At 38.7% G+C, this 26,113-nt stretch overlaps 1 protein-coding gene across 9 annotated transcripts in view; it reads right to left on the bottom strand.

Annotated features, from left to right (window-relative positions):
* Positions 1-206: 206 nt before the first annotated feature.
* Positions 207-26,113, bottom strand: part of BLNK (B cell linker) — a 100,307-nt gene continuing 74,400 nt past the window's right edge. For 5 of the 9 annotated variants that reach the window (XM_040605488.1, XM_040605496.1, XM_040605495.1 and 2 more), the window contains 21 exons: positions 25,991-26,047; positions 23,869-23,918; positions 22,872-22,909; positions 21,843-21,999; positions 20,453-20,622; positions 19,879-19,960; positions 19,037-19,117; positions 17,564-17,589; positions 16,990-17,021; positions 16,575-16,670; positions 15,745-15,787; positions 13,316-13,343; positions 12,963-13,032; positions 12,354-12,384; positions 11,289-11,331; positions 10,433-10,514; positions 9,946-9,977; positions 6,134-6,213; positions 3,436-3,519; positions 2,275-2,430; positions 207-953 (listed from right to left, as the gene is read on the bottom strand). In XM_040605488.1, coding sequence (XP_040461422.1) covers positions 834-953; positions 2,275-2,430; positions 3,436-3,519; positions 6,134-6,213; positions 9,946-9,977; positions 10,433-10,514; positions 11,289-11,331; positions 12,354-12,384; positions 12,963-13,032; positions 13,316-13,343; positions 15,745-15,787; positions 16,575-16,670; positions 16,990-17,021; positions 17,564-17,589; positions 19,037-19,117; positions 19,879-19,960; positions 20,453-20,622; positions 21,843-21,999; positions 22,872-22,909; positions 23,869-23,918; positions 25,991-26,047 — 1,558 coding nt within the window. In that variant the 3' untranslated portion in view covers positions 207-833. The remainder of the gene's footprint in view (positions 954-2,274; positions 2,431-3,435; positions 3,520-6,133; positions 6,214-9,945; positions 9,978-10,432; positions 10,515-11,288; positions 11,332-12,353; positions 12,385-12,962; positions 13,033-13,315; positions 13,344-15,744; positions 15,788-16,574; positions 16,671-16,989; positions 17,022-17,563; positions 17,590-19,036; positions 19,118-19,878; positions 19,961-20,452; positions 20,623-21,842; positions 22,000-22,871; positions 22,910-23,868; positions 23,919-25,990; positions 26,048-26,113) is intronic. The other 4 variants (XM_040605490.1, XM_040605497.1, XM_040605493.1 and 1 more) reach the window with 2 other exon arrangements.

The following is a 26,113-nucleotide window of genomic DNA, read 5'->3' as shown; positions in this document are numbered from 1 at the left end:
CCAACAGTAGGCATTGTGAAGACACAAGATTTGAGAGTTCTTAAGCCAAATGCATATGTGACAGCTGTAAAAAGTGATGGTTTTTGTAACAACATTAACTCGAAGGAGCACATACAAATATATACATTAAAACATTGATAGTGAATTGATGCTTTCTTGCTGGAAAAATGCTAAGAAACACGATCCAGCAATGCCTCCATACACTATTGACTTTACAATATTTTAAATTTTATTTGCACATTTGAAAATACAAACAAAAATATTAATGAGACTGAGTAAAGCTGAGGAAAAGGACAACACATGCCCATTAATCTAAACCAGACAGCTTTACTGCCACTAATCACATGATGTACAGTTGTATTTTCAGCTTGTACACAGCAGTATGTTAGATCAAGTTGCTCTAACTTCTGCGCCTGTACACTTTACCAAAAAATCTGAAATTCCTGAAATCTGTGGTAAACGCAGCAAATGGAGAGTAAATCACCGTGGGCATTCTCATTTTTAAAGTGAAAGTGTCCTACGTGAAATCTGTCCTTAAATAGCAGTCAAAAGATCAGGCTTTGGTATGCAGTTGTTCTTGACGTGATTTTGAATACCTGTGTTGTCATGGATGGAAATCCCAGATTAGAATATATCTGCTTTGGGTTCTTGTGTTGAATACAAGTGCTTTTCTGATAAAAGTGATGGGGTTTGAGCTTTATGAACTGTATCTCTTCCTAAGTAGGTGCTCTTAAAGTATTTTCCATCATTTTGGATTTTCTTCTTTCAGTCCTGGTGCACGTGTTTTGGGATGTTGAAAGAACTAAAAAAAGTCTTCATTTTAGCACTTCAGTTTAAGAAACTCTTACAATGTGTTTCAGTTTCGTTGAGTCTTTTGTGTTGTTTTGGCTGTCAATTAGAACCAGGGAGGTGCGCTGATGATTCTCTACTATTTCAGCAACACTGTCAAAGCGCTGGATAGAGAAAACAAAAATGAGTTAGTACTGGCTTCCTTTAATGCTCTAATATTGACAGTAATCACTGCATCATCTTTTTCTCTTTGCTTCTCCCACCACGGAAAAGAGTAAAGCTATGACTGTCACCAAGTGAGATGCCCTGCCTTTTAGTTAGAGCACTGATCCAGCTCTTAGTCCTAATCTGTCATAAACAGATTCAATTTGGACGATGGAAGATAACTGTGACCAGTTGCTGTCTCATTTCATGCTCCTTTCCATTTGTGATTGCCACCTGCACAAACTGAACCACAGAGGTTCTTAAATGGCGTATTAAACTGATGTTGTTTTCAGTTTACCTTAACATATACCAGGCTGCAGACTGTGGCAGTTAGGAAGCTGCTTCTATCTGTGGTTCAGCCACCTCAGAGGGAAGGTGATCTCCAGGAGTAATATGGTACAGACAGCCAATAAGAACTGTTTTAGTCATGCAATTTTAGTGTTTATCCAACACTAAATATCCAACACTGTAAATAAATATCCAAGATCTCCTAGGTCTGTTGCTTTTCCTTTTGGTCAGATACAGATTTTGGACTATCTCTTTTTCTCTTGAGGTAATTTTTTTTTTTTGTTGACCCTTTGTTGAAAGCCAGATGAGCCCCAGGGTATTATTCATTCTATAACCTCAAAACTGTTGCCTGGGAGGCAGATAATTAGTCTAAAGCAATCTTACTTTCACATCCCTGAAAAGCCTACTCTGTGCAGTGATAACCAGTTTATATTGGTGTTTGGGTTCCAAGTTTTTGTTTTGCTGGTAGAGTAATTATCTCTCTGGTATAATAGCCAACCAGCAATTTTTGCACTCTGGAATTAGAGTTTAACATTTTCTTTATGTGAAAACAGGATTAAAAATAGTCATTCTCATTTTTGATAGAGGTTTTGGGGGGGTTTGTGTTTGTTTGGGTTTGTTTTTTTGTTTTTGTTTTTTGAGTATGGCTGCTTTTCCTTTACAGTATTCCAGGAAACTTAACTAGAGTCTCGGGTAGAAGGTGAATAGTGGACTATAAACAGCTGGAGAATTTATTTAGCAGCTGTAGCTCTGTTCCTGATACTTTAAAAACTGTCTTGAAAAGTTATGTTTTAAACTTGATCTGTGGTTTTAATTACTTACAGTACACAGGAGCTGATATGACATTTGCTTCTCTAGTTTGATAGATCAGTCATTAATTATATAAGGGTATACTTCTGTCTGGATACATGAAGAATCATTTTGGTCATACTGCAGTGTATCTTAATCCTTGATGAAAACTGTTAGGAAATAATAAATCCCACATCATCTCACCTCTTCACCGCTTTTTTCTCTGCCCAGTGCATATTGTCTGGTTGATTCAATAAATCGTATAGGAATATTATATACTCTTCTGTTGTAAAACACAACTAGTGTGTATGGTTGCCGTGAATCCTGTCCAGAACTCTTTCTTATTAGAAAAGATCCATCCTAGGGACAGAAAAGTAGTAAGTGTATTCAGCTTTTTTAGCATAATATTTTAATCTATATTAGCATTAAACCCTTTTCTCCCATTAGAAAAACTATGCAGCAGGGGATAAGAAGTAGCATGTATTCCTGCTGTCTGATAGTAACTTACAAAAGGTGTCAGCTAAGGGTTACCTTTGCTGCTTCATGTTCTCTCTCAACCAGAGAAAGAAGAAATACACGCACAGGGACAGCAGTCTTTGGAGTCCACAAGTTATAAGGAAATGAAATTACTGTCAGTGGCAATAGGTAGCAAGAAAACAGTGACAGCTGGAGATACTGTTTTTCCAGAGCTGTAAAAAGCACTCTTGATAAAAAGACAAGCACCTACAGCTTCTCACTGCAGGCCAGTGCTCAATAGCTAGCAGTGGCCTACACTGGTGATAACCCCAGCGTTCTGCCCCTTTACCCTGCTTTGTGGAGTTAGGCAAGAGTGGAAATGTACCTGATGCAAGGATGCAACTCTACATGTTACTGTTGCCTTCTGTGGCACTAGCTTTTCTACACGGAATAGCTGAGAGAACTCAAGTTCTCCAAATACCTAAACACATAGCGTTGCTGTTTCAAAATGCATAGCAGCATTAGCCTTTCCAAATAGTATGTTTTTTACATGAGCATTAGACAGTGTTAGAGATAATGTAAAATCACAGGGCTTTGCCTTGCATTTTAATGGATGCACGTGAGCCAGCAGACCTTCCTCAGCCTTGTAGTCTCGTAACAGCTTCCCCTGCAGTCCCCCAGTCTGAGTTACACTAATGCAACTTTTTGTCTTGGGATGGAAACCATAGTCAAGTAGTTTCACTGCAATAACTTCATGTTTGACAGTATTTGCATGGCACGGTATTCCAAGCCACTCAGAATACAAGTGATGTTCTTACAGTATTTCTGGTTGTATTATGATTTTTTTTTTATTTGAAGTTTGGTTTGGTTTTTTTTTCATAAAATAGACATTCTTTAAAAGTCACCTACCTTGTTTGATCTGTACAATGCATCTTCTGCTGTTTTCCTGTCACAGGTAGCAGCATACCATGCTTTACTATGAACACCAGCATCCTAGAAAGAGAAAAACAGTGTTTCATCTATTAAAAAAATAATGATAATAATAAAGAATATGGCATGCAGTGAAGTTGTTACTAAATAATGACAGCTGTGAAGAACTCAAACGCAGAAAACTTTAGAAAAGACAGAATTTAGAAAATTCTTGGCCATGTCGTCACTGTTTTTGTTGGATAGAGGTAGTATAAAGGAAAACTACTGTGTTGAAACAGTGGTAACAGATGTGTGATATATGACAGAAGAGAGAAAGATAACCCTGAGGAAAGTAGTCAGGTTCGACTGGAGGATTGTTCAGTATTTTTAAAGCAGGAAGCTATTCTAGTAGAATTTAAAGAGGGTATCCAGGAAATGATGAGGAATAAATTTACCATAAACAATTGAAATGCTGCTCAGCTGTGGGGTAGGAAATGAAACATCCAGATTTGGTAGAGCATCTAAGCTTTGGGAATGAAGTTTCCCATATACTTAATACTATTTTGTGAACTCAATCATGATTGCCTCAATCTGGATAGCATGGAGGTGGGATGACCGCATCTTTTGCTCTTTTGTTTAATTTTGTTATTAAATAAGAACAAATGGATGGACTCCTATAAAAAAGAGGAATAATTAATGTCTTTATTAATACAGCAGTTCAGCCCCCAGTGCTTTCATCTGAGACATGAAATAGGGATTCAGTTCCATTTCTATGCTGGACCAAATCTGAATATATCCTTACCCTTTGAACTAGTGCTCATGCATAAAACCGTATTTACTGTGGAGAAGGATTACATATGTGACAGAATACAGGAGCAGCTTGTATTTTGTAACATATCTCCTGGGTGCCTCGTTTCTGTATGTTATCCCCTGTGAACACCTCACCAAGATCATCCCTCTTCTCTCCATCCTGTTAAATGCTTGGCAGTGTTCTGTACAGCAAATGAACTTAACTCGTTTTTCCAGTGGAAGACATGAGACAAAGGACTTGACAGATGGGGGTGTAGGCGCAGACCCGAAGATACTAGGTAGAAAGTTTGGCACCCTAAAGATAGGTGGATTCTGTTTTAGAAGGTGAAAGCTCTCATAGCAAAGGAAGCGCAAAGACAAAAAGATACGAGGGGGTGATGGCAGTTGGGTGTGAGTAGTACAAATAAGAGAAGAAGTGGTAGAAAACTGGGTAGTGAGATGATGCAGGATTCAGTGTACATTTGGGGGCAGGAGTGGAGTTTAGGAGAAAGGGATGGGGGATTTTAGAGAAGTATTAAAAGAAATCATACTTAAGGGAAGGACAGGATGAGGGATTAGAAGCAACATAAGACCTATGCATTATCAGACTAGAAGATTAACTCACAGGTTATAAAACCAGCAATCATATAAAGTGAGCTCTTGCTGAGGAGGTCGATGCAAAAGCTAACTCAAGTGAGTGGAGAGGCTATAGAAATAGTCCTGAGAATATTTCCTAATACTTCTTGGTATTAACCTTCCTGGTCATTTGAACAGTTTTGCTTCAACTTTATAGTAATAAGCTTAATGATAAAATTAATTTCAAGTCCTTTATGTTCTTTACGGTTATATTATCTTTGTCATGTCAGGCTTTAGAACATTTAAATGTTAATTGGCTCTGCATAACAGAGCTTTTGTTTTGCATTCAAGGGAACTATTTTTACCTTTTTAGTGATGGCTAGGCTAATAAGAATGGCTTCCTCCATTTTGTATTCTCCCTTCATCCAAAGTGAGAGTAAGGGGAATAACACCGAAATGAAGATAACTTTGCATTTGCTTAGATTATTCAAAACTTAACGTTGCAATGAAACGGAAAAAAAAATCTGTCATAAAACTGACAGCATTAACTGTAATGAGAAGAGATCTGTTTACAGTAGGACTGGGGAGAGACTAAAACATGTAGGGGGATGCATCACAGCACCCTCCTAGGGCAGCAGTGACTTTTCTGCTCAGTTCTTAAAACTTTGCTCACACCCCAAGTTGCAATAAATGGGGCAATATTCATAAAAGTGATTCTACCCTCTGCATCCTGCTCCATTGGGCCAGTCACCAGAGCATCCCTGTTTCCTCCTACAGATTTCTGGGATTTCTTAGCAAATCGCTTCAGTGCAGGCTAATGCTAATAACTGCAGATGGCTTCATTTTATCTGCTTGGTGCACATCATTTTTTTTTCAGAACACAGTATGTACAGTTGTAAGTTAGAAAAAAGTAGGCAATTAAAACCCCTTTATAGCCATCTATATTAATGACTAAAATACATCACCACAGATTTCCTTGTTTCAAATAATGTTGAAGTAGTATGAACTGGGGAGTCAGGAAGACCTGAAACTAAGAAGTTTCTTTGGGTTTTGTTTAAAGTGACTGGTAAAGTGCCAAGGTTTGGTATAATACTATTTACATGTTCGTGTACAACTTGTTAAACCTCTCCTATGCTATATGTTCTAAGCATTTTTGTATGAATACTAACATTCAGATTATTTCTGCTACAGAAAATCTTCATTGCAAAATGTGACATGGATGCCTTCTACAAAAGGAGTATGATTTTTATTTAGAAAGGGGGTAGGCGGGGAAATACTACTTTGGAGTAAAGGACAGGAAGATTTCTGTAATGTAGTTTAGCTAATGTTATACCTGGTCTGCCATACTTGAAGCAGATGAAACGCTGCTGTGAGGGGAAGTACCCAGGGAACGGTTTGCAGCTTCTGGCACTTCTAGAAAAGAGAAAGAACATGTATAAGTTTCCAAAGTATGTTTGTTACGCTGTGAGAAATTGATTTGTTACAAGGACTTTGGAAGACCTGGAAATGCTTGACCTTTAGCATCACTCAGGAAAGGTACCTACTGAAAATGGATGGGCCCTATTTAAGTGCCTGGGACACTTGCCTGCTCAAAACAGGAGCCTTGCTTGTTAAGAGGAACAGTTTGGTTAACAACTTGGTTAATAACCTGAGCTGGACCTTGAAATGCAAGAACACACACACCTAAGTGAATCAATGTAGCAACATTGTAGCAACAGATAAAGAAAATGCAAGAATACAATGCAGAAAGCACTCAGTCCAGTGTGAGTAGCAGTCATATAGGTGAGGGAGTCAGGAAAATGAGTGTAGCTCAGAGGTATTTTTTCACTAATTTAATCCAGCTGAAATGTTTGTATATGTGTGCAAGAAGTCTAGGCAGCTAAATAGAGAAGAACTACTAGGAAAGATTATGAAGCTAAAGTATGATTGTAATATGAAAGCATAGTAGAAAATAGCTATTAGGGCTGAAACACAGATGTTGAAGTCTAAGAAATTAGAAGGGAAATGGTTGAGTAGTGTTGCATAGTAATGATATGACAGAAATATGCGAAATAAGTATAATTGTTTTCTGGTAAAACAGTCTTGGACAAAGATAGCATAGGTGTCTGCTATAGGTACTTGTGATCAGAGCTGGGTACAGATCAGTGTCATTGTACTAGAGAATATGGTTGTACAAAGTTAAGCGTTACTTATTCTGTTATCATGGGAGGTTTCATTTCCTGTTTGTGTTATTTACTGGGCGGAAAAAATGGTACTAGGATTGTTAGCACTCACCTATTCCTGGACAGAATACTTTGCAGACTGCTTTATGAAATCTTCACTGATACAATTCTGATTTAGATTTTGGTTTCAGAAAGTGATAAGAATGTTATAGAGGAGGTCATACAGTGACTCAGAATTAAAAAATTCAATTGGACTGGAAAGCTTAAAGACGCCTGCATGAAGTAGATTTAGAACTTCTTTCATAGTAAAGATGCAGCTGTCTGGAAGCTGCATTCCATGTACAGGGCAGACATTGTAAGGAACAGTTCCAGCTCTCAATGAATGCGAATCACATAAAGAAGGCTATTCAATATTAAGAATATTGTTTTTTCTGTCAATTTTGACTGACCAGCTGGAAAAGCTACAGCTGAAAAGTGAGTTGTGTGAATAACAAAGGCAGGTGTAGGGTCCTGCACCTAGGAAGGAATTGCCCCATGCACCGTACAGGCTGGGGGCTGACTGCTGGAAGGCAGCTCTGCAGAGAAGGACCTGGGAGTCCTGGTGGGCAGCCAGTTGCCTGCAAGCCAGCAGTGTGCCCTGGTGGCCAGTGGGACCCTGGGGTACCTTAGAAGCATGGCCAGCAGGTCAAGGGAGGTGATCCTCCCACTCTACTCTGCCCTGGGGAGGCCACATCTGGAGTCCTGTGTCCAGTTCTGGGCTCCCAGTCCAAGAGAGACAGGGAACCACTGGAGAGGGTCCATCAGAGGACTGTAAAGATGATGAGGGGACTGGAGCATCCCCCTTATGACGAAAGGCTGAGAGAATGCATGTTTAGCCTGGAGAAGACTGAGAGGGGATCTTACCACTATATACAAATATCTTTAAGTGTCAAGAGGATGGGGCCAGACTCTTTTCAGTGGAGCCCAGCAACAGGACAAGGGGCAATGGACCAAACTGAAACACACTTAAGTTCCATCTGACTATGAGGAAAAAGTTCTCTGAGGGTGACCGAGCCCTGGGACAGGCTGCCCAGATAGGCTGTGGCGTCTCCTTCTGTGGAGACATTGACAACCCGCCTGGACGTGACTGTGTGCAGCCTGCTGTAGGAGAACCTGCTTTAACATGAGGTTTGACTAGATGATCTCCAGAGGTCCCTTCCAACCCTGACCACTCTGTGTGATTCTGTGATAAAGTAAGAATTGCCAGAAGTCAGGCTGAATTAGACTCTGCAGAACGAAATTAAAGTAAGTAAGAAGAGGTTCCTTAGTTGTGTAAAAGTAAAGAGAAATGGGGCTGTCTGCACTAAGAATTTTACTGATTTTAAAGATAATCTAGGTATTAAACCAGTGGTAATTCTGGTACAGAAATAGAAATTTCTGCAACCAAATGGGAAGCAAAGCTCAAATAGTTTAGTACAGTTGAACTGGTGGGCCCAGATAATCTTTCCAGAAATTTAAAAACTGACACATGAAAATTACAGGGCTGGTAACAATTACTTTAAATAAATTTCAAGTGATGGTGGTACCGTATGATTAAAGAATTCCAAACAGAATTGCTATAAAGTGGAAAAAGTGACCTCAGCAAGTACAGGCCTTTTTGCCTGACTCCACAGAACACAAGGCCCTAGGAGAGAACGTGAAGGAAAGAACATTAAGGTTTGGAGGTAAAGGTACAACTAGCAAGCAAAAAAATCTCAAATTTACCCAAGTAGATAAAATGTTATAGCTCTTTCTTAAAATAGCAGAGTTCTGTAAAGGGGGAATATGGTGCTGTACTTACTCGAGTTCAGTAGAGCATTTGATACTGCGACACAGGGGAAATTAGTACTTTTTGTGAAGAAGATGAAAATTAGCACTAAGCTTGTGTGGTGACAAGGAAGAGACGACAGGTTATGCTGAAGGTACATTAGTAATTGGGACCAATTGCATCTGTGATTAAGTAGTTACTGGACCTGGCACAGAATAAGAGTGTGTTAAAGGAAGTTTACTAATCAGAGCATCATTTAGCACCAGATGACAGTGAAGAATAGTTACACTTTAGAGATTAGTAAGAATTCATGCTACAAGTTGAAGCACATCAGTTGTGCGACAGTAGCAGACAAACTTGAAAGCATCAGTCTATTGCATGAATAATGAACCATTATTATAGTTCCACGGTATAGGAGATATAATTGCAGCACACATCAAGCAAACATTTCCAGGAAAGAGAGAGAAGTACTAATAACAGCTTATAAATTTAAGCTACACCACATACAGATTTCTGTGCAGTTCTCATGATCCATTTACAGTGTGAAAGGTAACGTTCTGACTAAAATATGTGCAGAAAAAGGCTTGTAGGAAGGTCAGACAATTATCTGCTACTGAAACTAGAAGAACGTTAGACTAATTTACACTTCTGCGTGAAGAGAGTTCATATACATATTACCGGATTTGTTTTTAACTTTGAACTGAAACAAAGATCCTCTTTGAAAGTATTACTTCAAGGACAGCTTTAGTGTTTGCCATTATAAAAATACCTTTTTTTTTTCCCCCCAGCAGAGATGCTGGATGCAATAATAATCTGTCTGGCTTCTAGGCAATAGAAGCCTGGAACAGCCCAGAAGTGTCATATTTAGGGTTCTTCTGTAGCAAGGAAGATTGATGGAGACTTTATTATGATGGGAACTGACCCAGACTACCTTTGGTAGAAATTTCACGTAGTCACAAATGGGAATGAAGCACCCAATTTCCATTGATTTATACAATAACCCTGACATACTCCCTTGATTTTACTAGCTGAGCTAAGCTCCTGGACACTTGATCTCCTCTTTGTATGCATTACAGAGACAAATGTTCATTCTGAACTAATGAATATGCGTGGCATCTTGAAATAATCTTAATTCAAAGATTGATTTGAAATTAGAAGTTAATCACATTTTAATTCAAAAATCTGAATTGTACTTACTTGGCAAAATTGAGGACTTCTGGAGCAAAGACCTGAAATAAACATCAAAAGATTATGAAAGGTTTGAGGAGATCTACTCAGTTCTGAAAATACCGTGTATTTGAAGCATGCAGTGATAGAATGTGTTCCATCTCACCTAACTGTTCATTCAGAAATAAGGGCCAGATACAGGTATTAAAAAAAAAGAATAAAAATCATATCCCACTAATACTGACAACTAGGAATTTAAACATATGGTTTAAATCTCCACCACCTAATTACAGATTATATCCTCCCATGCTTTTTGGTGGTGGCTCTAGTATTTGGATACATTTGCCATGTTTTATTTTTTGCTACTGTGAGGCTTCAAGAAACGTGACTTTCAAAAAGCAACAGAAGGTTACAGAGAAAACAGTGCTTCCCTTTGAACTTCTCACAGCTGTGTTCAGACCGAGCTGTAGAAGCTGCTGCACTGAAATATTCAAAAGATGATGAAAAAGGATTTTACTTTTGGATACTTGGAAGGGGTGGAAGTGGAAGCTCTTGGCTGGAACCTCGTCGTCGTTCTGCTGCTGTCGGTTTTTCTGTAGCTTGGGAAAACAAATTGTAGAGTCAAGACTTCTTCAGAAATATACTGTCCCAGATAAGATAGTCCCAGTCATTGAGGGAGGGTTTCTTTAGTTATTAGAACTTTTGGGGTTTTTCCTTACACGGCAACTTGCCACCCTGCTGCTTTGTTAGCTAGTGGCACACCACCAAATTTCTAGGCAGATAGCTGCGCTGTCACTGCCTTCAGGAGCTCAGTGGGAAACCTGCCTTCTGAGAGGCCAGCTGTGTGACACGGGGGAGGACAGTGGGGCAGGCTGCCCACACGAGCTCAGCTGGAGGAGTGCGGCTGGCTGGCTGCGTCTGACCCTCTGTTAGACAGCAGCTCCTGCTGAGCTTTTGCCTGGAGGAGCTGCCGCCTTGCACGGAGCCCAGACGCATTTTCTGCCTGTGCAAGGGACTGGCTCTTGCTAGGAGCTGGCTCCGCATCAGCTGATTCTGGTGGAGTTCAGAATGGTACATTCGTGCTTTTCCTCCCTTCCCCCTTCTCCACTTTGAGGACTATATGGCACATTGCTGGTCCATTATGTCGTACGTTACCCTGCCAGTAACCTCAATAGTTTTACTGTGACTGCTTTTAGAGAACAATGATACTCAGCGCAACTAAGGCTGGCCAGATCCAGTTTGAAACTGCTAAAACCAAACTCCCTCAAAAACCTAGTATAATTTGAATGTGGTGTTGTTTGTTTTGTGGTTTTAATAAAAAGAAAATAAAGTAAAAGAATGTCAACTTTTTAACAGCAGTGGAGATAATTTACCTTCATTTGCAGACAAGGCCTCTCTGGAAGGTAAACATGGCTTCTGCAATAGAACAGAAGGAAACCAGATATTCAATGGCATGTCACTTGTACAGAAAAAGTTTATCATAATTTACTTTTTGTTAACTAGTTTACATTTAAAATTGACAGCATCTGGGAGGGATTATAAGGTAGGGACATGGCCATCCTGTAAAGGGCCTCTAGTTGTATGACCTTGAAGCTTGGGATTTTGCAAAGTAGATTTGGAAAGAATCCCAGTGTGTGTGTATAAATAGATGGATAAAAGTAAAATCTAAAGATGTGTGCTTTTTTTTTTTCTTCACTCCCATCAGTAAGTTTATGGTGTAACAAATGGTTTGTTGTTATCTCAAGTCCAAAACTGAAGAGTCCATTCCAAATACTTGCAAATCAAAATTTTAACATTTTCATCTTTGTCAAACTATGCTCACAAATGCCTGAACACATTTCTTTTTACTGAAAGTTAAACTGTCAGTTTAGCTCACAGTAAAAACTCACCCAACCTTCCAGTTTCTTTTTTTTTTTCATTTTGAAAAAATGCTAATAAACTGTCAGTTTTGAAACATTTTTCAAATTAATGTCTGTGAAAATTTCAGCCAGTTCTCTCACTTCTCCCACAAGAGGTTGAGATATTTTTCTAATGATTAAATACTTACTGAAAGACCTCTGACAAATTCTGGTAAAATCCCTCATTTTTCTTGAGCTGTCTCTCTTAGAATAAATCCATGTATGCAGCCCTGTTTTTCAGGGAATACTTCTGAATGGCCTGTGTTCCCATTTATTTCTCATTTTATTAATTACTGTGTTTATTGTTACATCCTGGAGTACTGAATCCAGACATCCCTTTAACCAACATATTGTTCTACTTGAGCTTTCTCACTGCTGCTTGGTTCATATAACAGCACCGAAGTATTTCCTTTCTTTATAACTCTTCTCTATTCTTTTTATGTATTTATGTTATACCAAAAGCCATGATAAAATTTTTACAGTAAATTAAAAGTCACCTGTAAAATTAGCATTTGATTATGCAATTACAAGTCAACTTACTGGTGAATTTACTGCATTAGAAGTTTTCTTTCTGCAGATTGGAGGAAAAAAGAAAAAAAGAGCATCATTACTTAGCAGACACATGAATTCATTTAGCAACTAAGCATCAGGTTCATTGATTCCCAAGATACTTCTGGCCAAGATGGGATGCATCTCCTTATTCGATAGCTGTAGCAGCTGAGTGGGGAGGAATAAGGGTATCAGGTGTAATGTGGATACTCAGGAAAGGTACTCAATTTGCAAGGAGGCTACACTCTGTATTGGTACTTATGACGACAGCTTGGGTGTGGCAGAAGAGTTTTAATGGAAAACTACAACCTTCTGGATTTATAGGCATGCACACGCTATTGCTGCAGTATGTGACTAAATTAAGCAAGCTGGCCAGCATCTGCCATCGGTGGCAGAAAGTGCAGGGCCATGCCACTGGTAAACAAACAGTATTCCTCCAGAAGTAAAGAAATAGCAGCTTGCCTTTACCTAGTCAGGATATCTTTCAGGAACAGCAATAAAAATTACTTCCACACAGGCAAGGACAGGAGTTAGCTCCTAATAAACCTACTTATTAACCCCATCCCCATCAAAGTAGTACTATTTTTTTTTTTTACTCACAGGCCCCTTGGTAATGGAGATGGAACTACTCCAGCAGGAAATCTGGATTCTTGTGTGTTGGAGCTATGATCTAGAAATGCAAATGATGTATTTAGTGTGCAGTATTAACTCTATCTGAACAGTGGATTTTTCTCACTGCCATTTAAGTATTAATGTAATAAAAAATACCCATTGGTTTAATTTTTGTCTTAACACATTTTCACTCCGATTACTAGAAAACAGTTCAGTAACATTTCTTGCTTATTGCTGACTGTTACAAATAAAATTTATACTGACACATTCCACTATATGCTATATTAAGGTCACCAGCAAATCCCTCTCATATTGCCATGTTTTCAGTAAAGAATACTTACTTTCATCATTATTGTTTACTTCATGGTCCTGTAATGGAAAAATGTTAGGTTTTATAAGAAGCAATTAAAAAATTGATTATTATTAGCTGGTAAGTGCATAAATAATCTGGTCTTGTTAATCTGTAGTAATGTTTAAAGAAATATTTGAAGAGAATGCATATAATAGCCAGAATATTTTTCATCAGCTTTTATGATGGTGCTTGAAAAATTCTAGCAAACATCAGTTTAATTTTGAGATGGCTTGTAGGACTGAGAGAATTGGCCCTGATTTTTGCAGTGAGACTTTTTGGTTCATGTTTCATTTCTGAGCTGGAAAGCAGAAATTTTGCAGCAGATTTGAATATACTAAAGAACACATCTTCCACTGAAAGGAGGATACTGAGAAGACTGTCTTTTCACCACGCTAGAATTGAAGCAATCCAACTAATTTCCTGGCTTCTTTTGGAAATGCTTTCTTTTGACTCCCACTTGGTGTCTTTTAGGGAATCAGACTCCATATGGTAAGTACCTTTCAAAGAGGCACCAGTTATTAATTTGTCCATCTTCATCCACCAGATTAATGGCTTTTCACTAATGTTGGTCACAAATGCATCCATTCTCTGGTTGGAGAGGTGAAATCCATCATCCAACAGTTGAGGTAGTGAGATGTGGAGAATTTTTCTCCCAGTCAGCCTTTGAGAGGAACAAGGGTTACAGTTGTGTTTAGTGCTCGTGTTGGGAATGGATTGAATGGGAGCAGTTAACAGATGTTTCAGTTATTGTTTTGCTTTGTCAGTGTGCATTGTCAGGGATGGAAAGGCACAGCACAGGACTGGACAAACATGCTCACTACCATTTTTTTGTTTAAAACTCTAAACGCTAGCCACTTAGACAACAAGCAGAGATCCAAAAATTTGGACTACACTGGGTAATTCTTTCCTAGGCAGACTCTTGTGCCAAACTGGGCAAGTGCAAGTACACAGGAGCTGAATACACCCATTGTACAGATGAGTGTGTGTTCAGGAACTCCATCTTTGGTGATACAACTAACTCGGTGTGTGGCCACAGCAAAACGATAGTCTCTCTTGATTCTCTGCAAGGCTAGAAAAATATCCATCTCAGAGATAAGCTCTAAGAATGAATTAATAGAGAGGTTTCAGCGGCAGTATGGCACTTGAGCCTGTTCTGAAGTAGGAAGATTCTTTTTAGTGCTGATCAGAGACTGAAATTTCCGTCCAACATTCCCCCTTCAGAAGGATTTTTTTCTGATCTTACATTGGTAAGAAAAGCTGAGAAATCAAACCATTTCATGAAGTGGAGTTAGCACCACTCAGGAATTGTTCAGCATCTTACAGTATACAGATCTAAATTGCAAGAACATTATGATGAGGTGAAAGGGAAACTAAAATGCTGCTGCTGTTGTATGTAGAAGTGTGCAAACTCTCCACCCTGCCCAAAATACTGAGTCTATCTAGAAAGTTAAGGATTGAAAGTAAGACTATAAGATGTTCTTATACCACCTGCATTATGTTAGTGTAACATCTAATGCTATGGTGGGACCCCAAATTCCTAATTTTAAGTATCTAATTTCTCTATGTAGTTATTGGTAGACTGATTATTTCTTAAGGACAACTCAGAGCATTGGGCTGGGACGGAGTTTGGTGCACATAGCTTTTGGCACAGATGTTGATGCAGTTACCATCACCCTGTTTCTTGGTAGTCTGCTCCTCATGCACACTCTCTTTTGTGCTGGCACAACTGTTAGTAAAGCCGTGGTGCAGAAGAATTTAGGGAACCAATCTGGCTGGAAAATAACCTTTTCTGCATTTGCTTTTTCCCATTTGCTGCAGTTAGACAAGTTTTCAAGTAGTTTGCTTCAGAAAACCTTTGTTCCAGCACAGTGGGAGGGACAGACTGGGGACAAGAGTAGAGGAAGAAGAGGTATGACTTAAACACAGCCTTAGAAACTCAAAGCTTGTAATTACTCCTTCACGGACTGCATTTTCTGGTGATACTGGTTACTCAGACTACCCAGTCTGACAATTTAGAAGGATTCCATTTTCAGAAAGTATTAATCATTCATCATCAGAGAGGAATGAGGCTCAAGGATAGTGCTTCAGATTGGGCAAAATTGCCCATTGCTACTGAAAGTTAGGTTCCTGGAGTTCAGCTGCATTTTTCAGTCCAAGAAATTATTTTTGTGGACTGACATATATATCTCTTAAAACATTTTAAGTTTTTCTTGGATCAATACAGATGTCCAGTGCTCTTTTGTCCAAAAGATTAATAGCCACAATTACAATATTAGATCAATCTGACATTCAGAGTCATCTGTTTCTGCTATTTAATCCAGAGAATAAAAAGCATCCATCTATTTATATGCATAAAACGCAGAACAGCCTAAGTTAAAAACATTTATTTTTTTTAATAGTGGCACATTAATTACTCACTGCTTTTGGATGAAGACGATTTCTGGGAAGAGGCAAAATATTTCTGGAAAATATACACAATAAGTTAAGATGAGTAGGATTTACTTAATTTCTTGGTTCAGATATGCATTTCAAGATCGAGATAGGAGGAGGTCTGCAGGAAATGGATTTAATTGCAGCTATGCACTGCTGCAGTGGTTGTGGTGATGCTGTGCCCTTAGGGTGGAACTACTCCAGAAGAACTTCTGTCCTGGACCTCAGGTCCCCTGCAGCTGCGCACAGGACCTCACCAAACACCATAATACACACAGCGTTGTGGATGTCACCTGCTGTGACAAAATAGGATCATATGGCCTATTTTGTAATGCCATGCCCTAGAGATAAGACAATGGTTACGAAGCAGCTTCCAGCACTTCTGGGGAAACAGGAGTGAAATAGGCTGCATACTGAAGCTTCCTTTGCCTCTCTTCCTCCAGAGACTTGGAATTTAAAGCATGGATTTACTGCGTCCAGTTTCTTTACAAGCAATCCTGTGCCCCACCCTCTGCAGAAACATCTCATTTGCAAGGGTGCAGAGATGGGTAAAAGGAGTTTAAACTGGCTTGCAAAGATGTTTTATGTCTGCACCGGATCCCGAAAGGGATGTTCAAGAAAATAGCATCCATTTGGCAAACTGGCTTGAATACAGAAGTTTGCAAGGAAATGAGAACTTTGAAGTCTTACCTTGTCCCAATATCCCTGGCTATTTGTGTGTTCTGGAAATTGCTTACTGTCTGATGGCTACACAATAGAGAGGAGAAAATTTTGTCTCTGCTAACGTTTCCTATTGATATAAGCTGCTGTTGACTTACCTGGAAGTATCCAGCTTAGGTGACTCTCTCGTCATGCTGTGAATGTGGGATTGCTCTGTATTCTGAACAGGCACAGACAGAAGTGGCTTAGTGAACCTAGTAACAAAACATGAATGAAGAAAGGAAAATTGTATTTAACAACAGTGAATACAAAGGCAACCTCTCTTTCTCCTCCCCTACCTCCTCAAAATTCTAAAAAGTACCTTTAAGGGGTATTTCTTTTTAATATGTGCTATGATTGAGTTATTGAAATTAACATAGAAATGGAAAACAATCTTTGTGTAGATACTCTGAAGAGAGTGAATTACTATATGTATATCTTCTAGACAGAATTATCAAACATTAGTATCTAGATGAGAAAATATTTTTTCTAACAAGTTTTAAATAATGCACAAACATTTGTAGCAGTGGTTACCTGGTTACCGGTGGCGGTGGTGATGGTTTTTCCTGTGAGAGAAAATGCACTGAATTATTTGGTCACTTTTTAATTTCATAAATTACATATGATCCTATTTATGTTAGCAATATCTTATTTTTGAGTTGTAGTATAGATTTCTACTAGAACTCTGGCTGGTAATCTGCACTAGGGTGGGAGAGGCAAGATGTAAACCCCAGTAAATCCACGAAGCCCTGAGCACACTTTGGCCATATGTCATGTCAGTACCAGCAAGTGGGAAGAAAATTACTGTCAGAACTGTCATTGCTCCTTTGCTGCGGCTCTGCTTCTGGAAAGTATTCCCTTAGGCTGCTGCTTCCCAGACCCGACCACTATCACACAGGACTGGGAAACTTCAGCTCCTTTCAGTTTACTGTGTTCTGCAGACCTTTTGGTTTGCCAGTCTTTCTGTGCAGGAAGTGTCAGAAAGTTTTAAGTGCAGAGAGAGATTTGTTCCCTTTTTTCCCCCTTTGAAAGGCTGATCATCTATTTTTACAATCACATTTGTGTCCTGCCCAAGGGCAATGCGATTCAAACTGTAGAAAGGCCTTACCTCTTCTTCGGGAACCTCATAGACTTCTGTAGGACAGGGAAGGAAAAAAATGCATTCTTTGGTTAGCAAAAGTGTAATGTGTGTTACCAGAAAAACTGATCAGAATTTGTATCAACTGTACTTCTGCCTCTGGAAAATAACTTGGGAGAATCTGCTCTGAGCTTGATTCTGCCTCCAAAACCTTGGGGCAGCTACACTCCGTGTCCTCTAGTGTGAACACCAGGAAGTCTCAGGAAGTCTGATGAACAATCACTGTATTAATGAACCTTCCCCAACTCCACAACCTTTTTTTTTGTTGTTGTTTTGTTTTTCCTTTTTCTCCCATGCCGCCAGAGCAAGATGAATGCTTGTATTGTGCAACCCTGTGTTTTCACACTTGTGGCAGCATTTAGCCTTTCCTTGACTCAGAGAGGAAGAGGCCAGGTAAATCATAAATATAAGCTGGCTCATTTGCGTGGCCAGTGTCCATCTCTGAGCTCTGGTGCACAGGTGTATTTTAATTCACAGATATTAAAAGCCAAAGCCACCAGCATCCTTGTATCTATGTCCACTTTCTTCATTGAAAACAATCATCTTTCAACAAATTTCGTAGCAGGCTCCATTGCTTTTTTTGGCTGAAAAGCATCCCAGTTCCCACCAGGGGGAGATGTTTTATTTTTTTAGTAACATCTGTCAGGAGATGGTTGTTGCTTGACACTGATTTACAGAAAGGCTAAGACTGAAAAGGGCATTTTAAAATGTCTGAAAAGTAACTCACAAAATCTTAAGTCATTCAGAAGAAAACTTTTGTAGTTTACGACTTGAAAGCTAAACACATTGCTAACGAAATTGCAGACACTTTTAAAGAACCGTGTGATCAGTCTGTAAAGGTTACATTCCAAGCAATTAATGAGATTATGAGCATACAAAACAACTTGAAGTTAGCACAGCTAAGGAAGATTAAGCAAGTATATCTGCACGTATAAAAGCAAATATGATTGCTCTTATTTTCTTCTGCTTTTGTTTCTTTTTCCAAATAAATTGTGCTTTACAGAACTTAAATAAATAACAAATAAAACAGTGCTATCACAGGACATGCAAAACATCAGCCTCTACAGATTCCTTTAAGATTTAATCTTGATGTGATTTTAAAGTACTGAGTTTTAATTCCTATACTGAAATGGGATTACTAACTGAGTCCTATACTTGTTTTTGTCGTATTGATCCATTTGCATTCCCCTGCTAGAGCAAAAAGCAAAAAAATAAATTATTTTGGGGCAAATGACTTGTTCTAGTTTTATTTATGCTTACCAGCAGATTTACTATTCAAGCTAGGCAAAACAACTGCTATAACATGGAAAAATCTGAAGGGGAAAATATTTTTGGTTTACTGATGTATGTCTTACAGTTTGTGCTGTGAATACATCAAATGTAATTCAATATTCCTCAGTCTTATGTTATTTTTATTTTAAAAGTGATACAAACTCCACATACCTTGCATATCAGAAGTAAGAGGCAGCTTTGAAGAAGTAGGGGGGGCTGACTTTGCTGTCTTCATAAATCTGCTCACAGGAGCTAAAAACATATTTTATTCATATACATATATACTTGTGCACATACTTGTGTTTATATACGCAGTTATATTTATATATATACACACATCACATACATATTAAGAACGTTAACAATGTAGTACTCATACAATAAGAATAAATATTAAGTAGGTCCAAGTGATAGCCTTTTGTGTGACCTTCAGCAAATCAGCTGAGGCAGAAAGTGGCTCTCATTTTAAAAGGGAAACATTATTCAGCGTTCATGCCTTGCTGAATAGGTTTGGTATTGTCAGAACTACATGCTCTTCTCTGTTTACTTTTCACCTTTGGACTGTAGTAGTTTGACTCTCCAGCTAAATATACTTCAAATAGCAAGGTAAAAAAAAAATATGAATCAAAGTCAGTCTTTATCTACTGAAAATCTAAAAATGCTTGTTCTTTTCCTGAGGCACTTCAGCAAATGGAATTTTAATGCTGTGGCTCCCGTGGATGAGGAGGGAGATCACATACCATGAAAACCTTCCTGGTTGTACAGGGGCTGGACTTTGAAACAGCTGAGTGAGAGAGGCAGGAATTAAAACGTGAATTCCAATAAAGTTAAAAATAATTTTCCTTGGCCTTGTCATGAATCAGAAGAGCCAACTGCCTTTTTGCAGGCTGCATTCTCTTTATTAGCTGCACCTCCACTCTGAGCCCTAGAAACAGGCATTAATTTGTTCCATTTTTTTTCCACTGTTGTTCCTAACAAGGCAATAATTATTAGCTTAAATGACTAAGACTCACGTTTTTTAGGTAGTGACATGCTGTTTTCTGTGGGTTCAATATAGTTATCGTCGTCATTGTCCACTGGCACAATGTAATTATCCTATGACAAATGCACAACAAAAATCTACCAGTTAAACCTCCATCATATCAACAAACTGTTGGGACTGAAGCCCTGGCAGCAGTTTACAATAGTTACCATTTCGCAGTGACTGCTGTTGCAGACATTTATCATCCTGTGCAGATGGGATTCCCCAAGACTGAAAACCCTCCACCAAATTACTCCAGTATGAGACTGGTGGATAAAAGCCCTCCCTTCCCTTTGGTCCTGGGGTACCCTTTAAGGTTCCTCTCTTCCCATTGCCTGCAGCTGGTTCTGGATGAGCAGAAACTATTCTGTGATCTGAAGAGCCTCCTTGATACTTGTCAGCATGGTACTCACGGGTCACTGTTTGTGACAATGCCACAAAAATGTACAAAATTATTTGTACTATAGAAGCTGAGACCAAACCATGGCATTGCTGTGTAGTCTACTAATTGATGTGGGGTCATCAGTCATTTAAACTGTCAAAACTTGTATATCTATAAACATTACCTCATCATCACTACACTCCTTAGGCTTTGGTGGTACTTTTGGTTTGGCAGCAGGAGATGGCAGTGGCAGGGATGGCACGGATGGTTTCTTTGGTCTGGACGTGGCCGCACTAGGTGTACTTGGGAGAGGTTTGTTGACGGGAGGAAGCTGCTGGTGACTGGTGCGATTGTCTTTTCATACAGAAGAAAACAATTTTAGTAAAAATTACACATTGGCCTCTGGACCATCTTGTACTGCCTGTGTAAACAAGTCTACTGAGGCTGCAGCTCAGGTCAGAAGGCACACCTGAGTGTATGCTGGTCCTGGTGTTGAGACTTGTGTGCAAACTGGTCCTATTTCATTGCTCAAGGTAACAGCCTAGTCCTCTGCTGCAGAGGGGTTGCTTAGACACCGACTGTTGTATGAAAAACTGTTTAACTCCTTGGGGAAAAGGTGGTGGCTGGGTGGTGTAGTCTATTAATATGTCCTGTGCCAGTATGAACTTTGGTGACAGTGAGAAAGAAAGTATCTTGACATATAAGAAAAACAACTGTTCCACAGCACAAAGGGTGGGACTGAAACACAAATTATGCCAGGTCCTCTGGGGTGTAATTTTAAAAAATCCTCCCCTTTTCAAAGGGCACATAGGTGAAGTGCTGATAAACCTCTGTGACTACATATGTGGCATTTTAGCACTTCAGTGATTATTCTATAAGCAGTGACAGTCTTGTGTCATACAAAAATGAAAGCAGGCATCATGCCAATGTTTCTTTACCCCATGGCTCAAATCTTATGTAACTGAAACTAACTTTCCTTCACTTCAGTGCGATTTGCCCACGATTGAAAAGAATCAAAACAGGAAGAAAATGCACATTTATGCTTGACTGATGTAAATAAAATCTCGATTCTGTCTTGTTTTTCAGGATATTTATCCTCTTCAGTACCAATCTTGAAGGACAATACGTCATGAATATTTGGCCTGCTTTGTCCTCTGTTTTACTGCTTTCAGAATAATGATTTGAGATACAGAAAAGATTAAGAAGGGACCACTCTAGTCTTATGCACTTAATCTTCAATATGAATTCCTGCAGTAAAATTTGCAGATAAATCTGGAGCCATGTTAGTGCTATCTCCTGTACCTTTGCTTGAATTTTGTAGTTAGTAGATGTCTATCAAAGTCTCTAAGAACACATTATGTTAAAATTCTAAACATTGCTAACAGCAATACTAACCTGTTCCATGCTGTAATAACATACATAAAAATCCTACCCCTGAAAGCTGAAGACTTACTCTCAGAATTAAAAGCAAACTCTTGAGGAAAGGACACGTTAGTCCACTTGAGGCCACTTCTCTTCTGGTACTGATAAATACGCAATTATCAAGCTGACATAGTCAACTACTCCATAACTACCTGCGTATTCACCCCTAGAAATAGGGAATGAGGAGGGAATCTTCTTTTTCTCCTGCTCACTTGGAGGCGGCTCATAACTGTCATCAGGATTCTCTTCACTGGGGACCACATACATCTCAGAGTCAGAGTGGTCATCTGGATTTTCATAATCACTGTCCTAGAAAGACAGAACTTCCCATTTCTCATCTCAGAACATACTTACAGCTTCATAGCAGTATATGATACAAATATCCTTGCAGGAGTACATTTAACTAAGTAATGAGAATGTATTTTTGAAAGGACTCATTACACCCCCTTTTAATATTCCCTTTAAATCAACAGGCACTCCTGCCAGCCTCCCCTTCCGCTCCTCCCGGGAGCTTCCTGCTCCCTGGCTCCTTGCTATCTCCAAGGAGTACCTTCCACACCGAGCCCTCAGTTTTCAAATTACAGACTAACAGCTTGTTTCTTTTCACAGGACAGCTCCTTCCTAGTTCCAGCTGTGACTCGATGTGTCCTGTCACTTCCTCTGCCTTTCCTATTAAAAAGGTGCTCAGGACCTAACTCCAGAAGGAAACTAGTCACTTCAGACTTCAGGATGATGGTTGTACCATTACTTTGTGTGGCTGATTATCATGACTTGCTTCATTCTAATATTCTCCAAAACCTTATTAGAAGTTTTTCACTTTTAGCAATAAGTGGCATTCCCCTCCTCACTCCTCCCACCCTCCCTCTCCCAAACAGATGATCTTGCTGGTTTCTGAAATTATTGCTCAGTTTGAGAATTCCCTCAAATCGATGTCACGTGCTTACTTATCCAAAAAGCTTAGTACTATCACCGACAGTACTTCTGAGTGTACTTTTAAGTTAGTATAAAAAAATTTGAGGTAGCTAAAAATCAGTGGCTACTTGTAAATAAGGGTGATGTAACAAATAACATTTAATTAAGTTCAACCACAAGTAGAAGATTAAAAAAACCCCTTTTATTATTATTACTTGTGCTAATGTGTTGCTAGAGTAACCCCCTACTACCCCAAAATATGTACTTACAAAATCATCTGACCATTCTTCTTCATTGTCTGCATGTTCTAAATAAAACATTAGAGTTATTTAAGCAGATGGAACAGTGAGCATAAACGTTTATCTTGGGTTGTTTTTTCAATGTATACTTATCATATTCAGCTTAAAAAACAAACAAACAAAAATAAAAGTCAAAATTTCCTAAACAGTTCAGAGCAACACATCTGGTTTGGACTGAACAGTAAATTAGATGCCTGCTTGCTTGTTTAGATAACTTGTTTGAGAGCTGTTGGAAAAAAATTAGAAAATGCCAAACTGCATATAGTCTGAACAGCAGAGCATGCACTTTACACAGTGTCCTGCTAATGTATCTCCTTTTTAAGTAGGAATAACAATTTCTACATAATGCAACTACCACTGACCTCAGGGCTTTGTACTTAGCTTGTTTCTCAGATAAAGCTGCAAGACAGTACACTAATTACAAGTCTTCATGTTAAACATGAAACAGTTATCTGATAACTTCCAAACTCTGTCCTTTGCTTCAGTTTTCGTATCATTGTTTCCTTAACAAGACAGCTGTTAACTTGTAAAAATGGGTGTCAGCTAGTTTGAGGGCAGTGCTGCATGGCAAGCAGATATAGTTCTACCTGTAAGATAATTCACAACATCATAATTGTCACATTAATAGCATTAAGGTTCAGAATCTGTGATGATAATTTGTTCCGGTTTTTCCCCTATTTACTTTCACATCACAGTGTCTGGCAAAGTGGGACTGGATGTGGGTTCTCCCTTTTTAGAACAGCCTACATGCAGAACCCTGGTAAATACTGATTTTGTGGGACAACTTGCCACATTTTGCTTGCCTCTCATTTTAAAGGTGTGAACTACCTTCAGAATTGTTGATAATCATAGACTATTCTCTCATTAAAAACAAATTAATGAGGAAATGTATAACTGAAATACTGGTAGGTGTATAGGTATCAAATATACATAGACATGCAGTTTAAATTTGCATTAATAGACTTACCTGAAGCATAATCCCTTTGTGGTAGACTTGGTGGAGGTTTTTTTTTCAGCCTGTAAACAATAATTATATTACATTTATAATCTAGTAACATACACTAGAAGGGAACGTTAGCCAGACATGTTAAAAAGCTGGTAACAAAAGATACCTGCAGCTGAAGAAATACAGATTATCATCACAGATGCTTAGCAAATAGCTGCAGGAGAATGCTTTGAAAAGCTAGAAACAGATAAGAAATTAGAATCTATTCTGAGGGTTGGTGTTTTTTTTTTTTCTTTTTTTTTTTTTTTTTTTTTTCTAAGAACATATTTTGAAAGAACAGCTTCCTTGCCCACCCACCCTCCTCTTCATTTCCAATGCAGAAACAGGTAACATAGGGGTCAGAGATAAATGCACATCTATCTGAAGATGAAAATCAGGCTCACAGAGGCTTTGCTAAGACTATAGCATAAGAAAGTGGTGCAGCACTCCCCTGTCATATTTCTGTAACTACCGTTTTGCATGCACTTTATTTTCTGATTAATGTTTAAATGTACACTAGGTCTCAGGACCAGATTCAGTTTCAACTTACTATTATTTTATGGTGTTATGCCCCTTTTTTCATAAATACTGTTATAATGGCATTTGTAATACCAAGTGAATCAAAAGTTGATTTGTAGAAATACTGAAAGGATCTTTGTGGCTATATATGTATGTATATGTATGTATGCATGTATATTTATATGTAGCAAACAGTAGTATACATATATGTAATATATGTGTATATACATGTACTCCTGTTCATGTATGTGTATATATGTATGTAGACTCCTGATTGCTAAATTGCAGCTGTCCAGAGAAGACCCTGAATTACAGCCAGTTGATATAGCAATTATTTCATTCGCATGTTAAAAAAAAAAAAAAAAAAAAAAAAAAAAAAGAGGAATTTGGGTTTAAAGTCAAAAGTAATGGCATGTGTGACATCAGAGGCCAGACTGATGCACCTGAAGAGAAACAACCAACCTTTGCTTTTTGTCACCATATAAAACAGTAACACAATTTACATTAAAATAACTCTTGAAAGTGACTTCTGAACATTGTGTGACAGATTCCCTGTAGCACTGAAGAGATCTCACCATGGACCTGAGCCTTTGTCTGCTGAATTGATGGCTTCACTCATTCTTCAATCAGATCCTAACAAATTATTTGCAAAAATAAACAAATTATGTAGAAAAAAAAATGACAACAAAGACTTTAAAATGTTTTCTTGTGATCTCTGAGCAGTAGTGATATCGACAAATTTTGGTTTACTACAGGAGTGTGCTGCTTAGGTGTCATTGTTCAGGTAGCAGTGTAACTCAGAGTGGTGTCATGCTGGCACTAACACATCGATTCACAAACTTTTCCCATCTGTTTTGAGAAATTCTTTGGCTACTTTTGAGTTGAATTCATAGAATTCTGTTGTTCAGATAGTCACAAACAAAAAGAAAAAGCACATGCATGAATCAATGAATAAATGGTGCAGGCATTGGTAAACTCAATAAAAAAACCCAACCCCCAACCAAAAACACCACCCCAAAAAAATAAATAAAAAACAATCTAGGCACATTATTTTTGAGGTGTTTACCTGCATTGTTCATTACTAACAGCACTAATGATGGAAAATTGCTTTCTCAGAGTCTTTTAACTTCCCGCAGCACAATATAACTTAGTGTACAAACAGTAAATGAAAAAGCATTCGTGTCTTCCATCCGGGTTAGCACAGGCATGTTAGAAAGAAAAACTCAGGGCCACTGCCAGGACAGATCTCAGGTCTTAGCAAGGGGCAGAGCAAGACGTATTGATGTACCTTGCAACATGTCTATCATGAGCTGTTCAGAGACAGTGGAGACTTGGAAAACAGTGGAACTGAGGCAAAAGTAGGAGGCTGTTGGGGTCACGGTGTAACGTATGGGGGTTAAGCCACCTTACACAATTCCAAGCTGCTAAGCAGACGGCTTCGACGCTTTGTCCCAGGCCCTGTAAATCCTGGCAGTGGCCCCAACAGAAAATGTAAATACGTTATAATGAAAGCATACACAACACAGAACAGAGGTCTGTGTCTAAGCAGTCTATCATGCCATTGTGCAGCTCTGAAATAGCATACCGATCCCAAGTATCTTTCCCAGTTTTGCAAATTAAGGCCACTTGTTCATTTTGGAACCTGAATATCAATAGAAGAAAAGAAACAATGTTTCTGTCAGAGCTGAAACAGTTCACGGCCACATCT

The sequence above is a fragment of the Falco naumanni genome, chromosome 9 (genome assembly GCF_017639655.2).
Source record: "Falco naumanni isolate bFalNau1 chromosome 9, bFalNau1.pat, whole genome shotgun sequence".
In the NCBI taxonomy this organism is placed as follows: Eukaryota; Metazoa; Chordata; class Aves; order Falconiformes; family Falconidae; genus Falco; species Falco naumanni.
Note: the sequence above shows the minus strand (reverse complement) of the source record. Positions and strands in the feature narration are given on the sequence as shown.